Source organism: Centroberyx affinis, unplaced genomic scaffold (genome assembly GCF_046629955.1).
Source record: "Centroberyx affinis isolate AG114_WGS23_722 - 3 ecotype Tasmania unplaced genomic scaffold, CSIRO-AGI_Caff_v1 ptg007438l_1, whole genome shotgun sequence".
Lineage (NCBI taxonomy): Eukaryota > Metazoa > Chordata > Actinopteri > Beryciformes > Berycidae > Centroberyx > Centroberyx affinis.
The window spans coordinates 724-9,423 of NW_027283754.1; the positions used below are offsets into that span (position 1 = coordinate 724).

The 8,700-nt window shown below is 42.7% G+C and overlaps 1 protein-coding gene across 1 annotated transcript; it reads right to left on the reverse strand.

The window, feature by feature from the left end:
• Positions 1-2,205: 2,205 nt before the first annotated feature.
• On the reverse strand, positions 2,206-7,757 carry LOC139639586 (transgelin-like). The gene is made up of 5 exons (XM_071513714.1): positions 7,580-7,757; positions 3,602-3,788; positions 3,305-3,476; positions 2,977-3,079; positions 2,206-2,873 (listed from the first exon to the last, which is right to left on the reverse strand). The coding sequence occupies exons 2-5, from the start codon at positions 3,779-3,781 to the stop codon at positions 2,720-2,722; spliced, it is 609 nt and encodes a 202-aa protein (XP_071369815.1). The 5' UTR covers positions 3,782-3,788; positions 7,580-7,757; the 3' UTR covers positions 2,206-2,719.
• Positions 7,758-8,700: the final 943 nt, after the last annotated feature.

Consider the following 8,700-nt stretch of genomic DNA (forward strand, 5'->3'; position numbering starts at 1 on the left):
TGTTGCTTTGGAGGTGCTGAATAACTTGAGACGGAAAGAGCTCACATGTGCCAGACCACATCAGTCTACTAGTGTTGAAATAAATATTATGGTTGAAATAATAAAGACTTTTTCCCAAATTAATTATCTGGCCTACAACTTAGATAACGGCCACCGCTATTCATCCACATTTAACAGTTAAGATAAATCTCTCCATATAGTCCCGCACTATTGAATACAACTTCATCATCATTTGTCTTTTTTATGGGTTCATTATAAACACCAAATGATCCCATCCCATAAACAAGCTGGCAGGCACTTCCCAATGTGGTGATGAAATGCTAAATGTAATGGTAGTATAATGGAAAGGAGATAGTACTGTAGCAGTGTGGCTGTACAGCAGTCAAGCACATGAGAGATGCAGTTCTCCAGTGAATAAAGCTTTTATTGTGAAAACAATAGAACAGAACAGAAACTACTCATGAAAGAAGCAGGCTGCAGTCCAGTTTACTAGGCAAACCAACAAGAAACATAGTTAGGAGTTAGAGCTTGTTTGATTGTCAGTCCAGCCCAAAACAGTAGATAGACCGTAATTCAACTATCTAATATCCATGAGTTTTTTCTCCTGTCCTCTCCAGCCACACACTGGGGGAAGCAGTCTTGTCTACTGAGTGACAGACTTGAGTACAGGGGAAAGGCAACCATGTGCTCTGGAGGGCAGAGAGTCTGCAGGTTTTCCTTTTTTTTCCTTCCTAAAAACCTGCAGACTCTGACCCCCCTGCTCTAGAGTCGAGTGGCCCCAGGTGTGTGTGGCCTGTAGTGCTGCTGGCAGGCACCGGATGGAGCCAACGGGTGGGAACATACAACATAGCAGCCCTCTGTCACCAGGCCCTTCATCCTCTCACATCATGTTCACTGCATTGGTCTGTTGTTTTTTTGTGCTCAGGCTATTTGAATTCTTGTGGTTTATCTTAATAGAAAACAACCTTCTATAATAGTATGACATAGTCCTAACAATTTTTTTGCCACAACTGTATGGTTAAATCCACATTATTCATGTAGCTATGTAAAATCACCTGTTTTGAAACCGTGATTGTGCCTTGAAATTGCATTACTGCATTGTTTGTGAATCAGGTGCTTTGTAAATTAATGAGGCAAATCTATAGACTGTCAGCTATTGATTCCCACATTTATTTGCTTTTAAGTTTGAATGTGTTAGAAAATCACATTGTTGTCACATTGCCTCTCACACAAGTTTTGCCCAAGCTGTCAGCTTGTCTGCACTTGTCTGTCTGCACTTTGGCATCATACATATCTTATGATCAGAATACAAGTTTCATAAAGTTGCAACCGAAACAACAAATTTAACCCACTGTGTCAATACTGTTGCTATAAACTATATATGCTGTTTCCTAGTAACAGACCATGAATGAGGGGGAAGAGGAAAAGGAAGTCCCTCTATTTGCCCTCCCTCTACAATGATAAGTCCTTTTTTGGAAATGCTCTCTGATTTCCTAAGTCCTCTGTTGTGTCTTGACCTATACTCTTCTATCTGATATGAACTCCCTGTCAGCCTTAATCTGCTTTGCTCGATTCCTTTGGAGCATTTCTTTGAAACAGTACCTCTTTCGCCCACTGTCGCTTTATAATCCCTTTCTCTCTCACCAAACATAACTCTCCTTCTCCTTTTTATATCTTCTCCTTCCTGCTTTTCTTCTCCGTCTCCGGCCTTTTTCTGAGTTACTTCATGCTGAACAGCTTAGTCGGCGCTCATGCAAAAACACAGTATAAACAAAAACCTGGCAGAGGAAGAGCGTGATAGTCCTCCATTGAATCCCCCTTGTTTCTCTTGTTCCATCCAGCCAGGCAAAGGAAATCCAGCCAAGGCAATATCCCCTCCCTTCATCATTCCCTCCTGCCGTTCTCTCTCTCCTCCCACCCTCGGGCAAATTCCCAATTTTTTTTTTGGTTCAGCCTTTCCTTATCACGTCTCCTTATCTCCTCTAGTGTGGAGTAAGGCTCCAGCAAAATGGCCCAATGCTGGGGAGAGACTTCATATCTTTTATTGTAAACCTGGTACAACCTATTGAGAAACAGACAGGACAGTGTTTCAGCCACAGACTGCATTCCATACTTATACTATCAGTAGATTTCGGTAAAGTCTGCAGTACTATCCTCGCACATTCATCTACTGTTGTTGTGAAGAACAAGAGGCTTCTTTAAAATTCAATTGAACTTTATTTCAAAATCATCATCAACATCATCATCATCATCATCATATATGATGTATAAAAATATTAAGCTCTAGAAAAATGGTCCAACATCTTGATTAGAGATTAGGTGACTGGGAGCGTCTAACTGCAGCTGCTAAAACACATTCTACTGTAGAAGCATCACTGATGTACAATACATGTAGTTATTACCAGAAAGAGAAGGTAGTTTAAAAGCAGGATCTAAATGGAGATGGTGATGACTGCTCTAATTGTTTGACATGTACTGTTAAATCTCAGAACCTTAGTCTTTGGTCATTATTCATGTATATGCGAAATGTGTGTGTTGTAGTTTTTATATGTACTGTTCTCCTTGGTCCCTATTTTTGTCCAGTTTAGTCTCGAAAAACAGCTAGGTCGCATCTCTCCTCCAAGCTAATACACAGCGGTTCTCCATCCTCTGTGACTGGCCTATCAGAGGGGAGAAGGAGGAGCGTCTCAGGTTCGGGACGCTGAGGTGCCGGTCGGGCTCAGGGGTTGTTGTTGATGATCTGCCTGGGTAGCCCGTAGCCTGTCATGCCGGCCTGAGACGCTCCTCTATTTGTACCCATTTGCAGGCCGATGACACTTTTACCCTCGTTCAGCTGCTCCTCTGAGAAGTCTCTCTTGTTCTCTTGCGACTTCCTGCACACACATGCACACAAACACATCTCAGTCCAAAATGTCATTCTTCAACATTGGAATGAAGTCCTCTTTTGTTTCCACAGAGAGAACAGCTCAAACTCACTTATGGAACCAGTTGGCGTCTCCTTGGTAATACCCATCATTCTTTGTGACGGCCAAACTCCCCAGAGCCATCAGGGTCCGCTGGACAGCAGCCAGGTCCTTCCCTTAAGACACGTATCAATCTCACATTAACAGAGCACACACCCAACGACAGGGCAGGGAGAGTGACTTTCTCTCTCTGCCACTGACAACAGCTTGGTATCAAGCCAATGTAACCAGTTATTTCTCCCCTAATATCGTGGTTAATCTGTGCTCGCTGAAAAAATACTAACGCTTCACGAGACTGACAGTGTAATCGCACAGATGGGGTCGTCTGCTGCCTGTCTTACCTTCATAGAGGTCGACTGTCTGGAATATGTCGGTTTTGGTGACTCCATACTTTTCCGCGGCGTTGAGGAACAGGGAGATTTGCTCCATCTGCTTGAACACCATGGTGGAGACCTTGGTGCTCTTGATGGGCTTGTTTGCACCACACAGGCTGTTGATGAGCTGACCCAGCACCTGGAGACGGAGAGGAGAAGCAGGCTCAGCAGCTAGAGCAATAGATCCCCCCCGAACATACTGCACACATCAAGAATTACAATACAGTACATAGAGAATTAAACGTATGCAAAGCCAGCACTCACACATCCGTCCTTGAGCCAGTTCTGGAAGCCCGTCTTGCCTGGCTCGGGCTGCCCCACAGTGGGGCCGCACTGGGCGATGATCCACTCAGTCAGCTTTTCCTCCAGTTCCGGGTCGTATTTTTTCTCAATCTTGCTTTGTATCTCTCGGGACAGACCATAGGCGCGACCTGCGTTTGCCATGCTGATCCTATTGGGAGGGAAAGTTAACGTTAGATACGCATGTGACTTAGCCAACTTTAATCCTTGGCTCTGTTACCATTGTATCCCTTTCGGTGCCATGATTTAACATGGATATTTAATAGGTGTGACAACATTCACAGTCAAGTCCCTGCCCGGCCCACACCCATAATATTGGCCTGCAGTCGCGACAAATAGGAATTTAATCACCATCTACTGACGTGTGTGTGTGTGTGTATGTGTGTGTGTGTGTGTGTGTGTGTGTGTAGCCAACAAGCTCTTTGTTAATTCAAATGATGACATGCCGATATGCAGATTCTTTCATATCTACAAACAATACAGAGTGAAGGTCTGTGTTCCTAAGAATCCTGAGCAGGTCAACACTATTATTTAACAGAGACATATTGCACCATGAAAATGAAAATGCTAACTATCTTCAGGGATTACAACCTGTTACTTTCTCAGGGTAATTGGGGCTGGCTGGCCTACGTCTCTTATTAATATAGTAGGAACGTCCTGCCTGCCTCAGGAGTCCCACCCCTCTCTCTGCATCCTGTTTGCTCATACTGCTGTCACTTCCTTCCTCCCTCCCTCACAAAGGTTGCTATGGGTATACAAAACACAAGAGCGGACAACACACAGTGCACTGCAAGTTTCACCACTAAACTCAATTCTTAGTAAATTTCTCAATTTCTCAGGAAAGGGCAGGTTACATGTTTACAGCTGATAGCAAAATGCTCCCTCTCTTGCTTTTCCCCTTCAAGCATGTGCACAACACAAAACTCATCAGTGAGGTAACAGTACTGTTCAAATCAGTACTATGTCAGTTATGTTACATGTCTATGTGATGTATATGTTACGGTAAATGTATACAGTTACCGCAACATATACGATTATGTTCTAAAAGGGTGGAGTTATATGTGTGTGTGTGCCTGTACATGTGTGTATTTATAGGCACACATTTGGCATTGACAAATTATGTGTAATCTATTGTAGGAAGCACATTGTGTCCCTTTAGGTGCAGAAAGACACACATATCTCATCCCTTGCAAAACAAATGCTGTCAGTATTACACAATATGTGTTGATATTTTGACGAACAATCATTGTGTCTAACAGCTGCACGCTGGAGCCATAACAGCCATAGATTGTGGCTTCTTGTCTGAGTTCGGGTACAGTTATTGCAGCGGTTATATGGGCATGTGGAGGAGAGGCTTCAGCCTGTCCGCCAAGATTATCCCACAACAACCATTGTGAAATAAATACCAAACATCTGACCATTCCCAAATGTCTCTTTCTCAATCAGAGGATTTCCATCTGTGGTGTCCCGGCACGCCCAGGGAACATCCACCCCAGACACACCAGGCATGTCTCTGCAGGGACGCACTGCACTGGATGACGAGGGATATGAGGTCAGAGGAGTTAGTCTCTAAGATTAACCCTCGCCCTAACCTACTGAGATCTCTCTATACTGACTACACATGCAAACTGCTGATTAGTTACAAGATTAGGCCATGCCACTGTCGCTCTGTGATTCAGAACACTATACAACACACGTAGAACACAAATCATTAGCAGGATAGACCCTGCAGGAGCAGAGTGTATGTTTATAGGTGTTTGTGTGTTTTGGGGGGAGGTGTAGGCCTGTACACTTTTTGTGTGCCTGTACAAAATTTAACTAGATCCAGCCTAGTAGTTAGTGAGACTTGTAATCAGAGGGTCACAGCTTCAACCCACCCACAATAACCCAGGTGTTCATCAACAACCGTGTGTTGCTGAACGTGTCCATGGCCGAGGCAATTTGAGGGTAGTTTAGAAAAATGCAAAAAAAGCATCAATAAAGGATTGATGCATTGCTCATCCATGCTTTGGCACAGTGGTACAGTAAACTCACTAGTAAGTGAGTTTGCTTAGTAATAAATATTCAAACAAGAGTGACATCAAAATAGTTTGGTTAAGTGTTTTACCCTGCATTTACATGTAGGGGGAAAATGTGGTTTATGAATAAATAGCATTTGAAAAAGTAATGTTTTGGCAAAGGCACAAAGAATGCTAACGACCAACAGAGCAACAGAACAAAGAACAAAGTTTGACTTAACTGAAGGAGTCCTAATGTGTCGCAATAAGATTATTATGCTAGCTTCTCTGATGGGACATTAGCTCTGGGTCTTTACTTTCTATGACGACTGAGTATGTATTTGTTCAGATAATCATTGCAGACCTAGTTAGCTTACTAGCTTCTGTAATGTGGCTCTGTCTGATTGCTGTTTATCTACCTATTGAACATTATAGGTCTGGCATTGCAACTTACAGTACCAGTATAACTTTTTACATTTAAATATCTCATAGTTTCATAGAAATTAGATACTTATTGTTGAGGTAATGCTTTCAGATCCATATCAACCATAATTTATTAAAATGACATAATCATTACCTTGGTTACTTAGTCATGTAATTATTTTCTTAACCTTTAATTACCCAGGAATCTATGCTGAGAGTACATGCTCTTTTCCATTGATTCTCTGCTTCACATTCACACAGTGACACACATTATCACCTGGGAGCTGCACAGTGAAAACATCCTCCTCCTTTTGGCCTCTGAGCTGCTCCACTGTGACTTTGAGGGGTTAAGTGTCTTACTCAGATGCACCTCGAGTCATTATTGTTGGGCCTGTTTTTTCACTTTCTATGCCAAAGTTTTCCCAGCCAATCATTGTATCAGTTACTTATAGTCACCAAGGGTTTCAAGCTGTTTCAAATTATTCTCTTGTTATTGCAACAGTCAAGTAAAATGGGTTACAATCTTCTAAAAGCAACTGGATTCGTAAAAAGGCTACATGAAATTGTATTTCCCTAGCAGCCAATCGTCGGAAAAGCAATTCACTACCATCTCAAGTCATTATAATTTAAAGTGTGACTTATTTAGTCCAGTGAAGGGTTATTGAGTTCTTTCTCTAACCTACACAATACCAGCCGCTACCAAGCCAGCCAGCTCTTTCAATGCTCTGTATGTTATCTTATCACAGAAAATAGTGAAAGCTGAATCATTCTTGCTTGTCAAACCCCACCTAAAATCACAGGCCTAGTCGCCTTAAGTGATCTCATAGTCTTTTCAAGACATTTTCTTGCACATAAACCTTTATCCTGACCTATAAATGTGCCAACAGACGTCACAGAATCCCTCACACACACACACACACACACAGTTTTACTGTCACATGTTCCCCTGCAGCCTGATGCATATAATGAATGAGGAGAAGCCATATATTAGACAACACACTGACTACCTGTTGATACCCCCTATCTCCAATAAGAGATTTATCGTGGGCTGAACCTGCTAACACATGCTCTGAAACTGTGAGGCCTCGTGTTTTACTGTGAGCACATGAAAAGATTGCGGAGAGCAGAGGCAGATAAGGAACAGGATTTGATAAAGCAGATGACTGTTCAGGATCCATCCGATCTGTACGGAAACTAACTAAACTAAACTAAGAATTAACCAAGCAGTGAGAGTCTAAAGGTTTCATCATGTTTATGGTCTGTGTCATAAGATGCAAGCAACAGCCAAATGGTGTGTGTGTGAGAGAGAGAAAGGGTGGGGTGTATGATACTGTACATATGCTTCTTTTTCCTGTGTGTTTCCCCTGTAGAGAATTACCCACATGCTACAGAACAGAAACAAAGCAACCCTTTAAATACTAATGAAAAACCAGAAAATTGAGATTGATGCTGAATGTTGCCAAGAGGTTCACTCTTACAAAAGAGAGCAGAGAGACGTATGAGAAGCACTGCATTTACTTACAGTATTTGGTTGAGGGCAGTAACTGTTGAGGTGAACGCAGGTGGCTTTGGGTTTGTGGCTCCCGCTTCAGATCGCTAGACTCTTCTTCCTTACAACACCAAACGGAGTGCACTCTACAGGACTGCCAATGTAAATATAGCAAACACCCTTGTCTGAAATGACTTCACCACATTCAGCAGAAAGAGGGAGCAAAAGAGATACGCCTTCAGTCCTCTTATTTCACGTTTCGACCCACCCCCTTTTTCTCTTTCTCTTTTTTCCCCACTCAAATTGTAATGCCTTATTTAGGAAAAGGATGGGGAGAAAAAGAGGGCATGTGACCAAAGGGTTTGGTGTGGTCACTGAAAGGAATTCTCCAAATTTCTCCCTCTACCACTAAGAACAGACAGGATTAGGAAGTGAAGGAGGCGGAGTGATAAACTCCTAGAGAACAGTGTCGTTTGGGGGAGTACAAGAATGCAGTGACAGTAATTAGAGAGCAGTGAAGCACGTGTAGAAGATTACTTATTGCCTCTATTCACATTGGTGAAGTTTGTGGTTTCTGAAATCTTTCTGAAACTGAAAGAGACACCAAGCAGCTGTGGAATGTGAATCCCCCCCTCCACTGTCTGTAGCTGTGCAGCAAGACAAAATGAAAAGGGAAGAGGGAGAGGAGGAGAGGAACAGGTCATGACACATCACAGCACTTAAAAGCTGTCAGGGAAAATGTAAATTCTGAGAAATGGCTGCGTTTTTCTTTTTTTTTGTCTTCCTGCTCTGTTTCAATGCAAAATATACACATGCAAACACTTTCTATGACAACACAGGAAGACACACCCTCCAAGGCATTTCAACCATGTCAACAGGAGCAGTCCGGGACCTGCGAGTTTAAACATTGACATCAGACGTGATAACATTGTGAGGAGTTGGCAACGTGTGAAGTCATCATCTGAGCCCATGGGTCGTTTAAATGTAGGCGTTGAGCAACGCTGGGTCATATCTGCCTGTCAATCTCCTTGTTCTTGTCAGTTGTGCTTTATGTCAGCGCTCTCTGTTGATTTTCAACTACAGGACGCCAAGCTGTGTGTCTGAACTTGTGACCCCCAGAGCTTGTGCATGGTTAATAATTATCACAGCCTTAA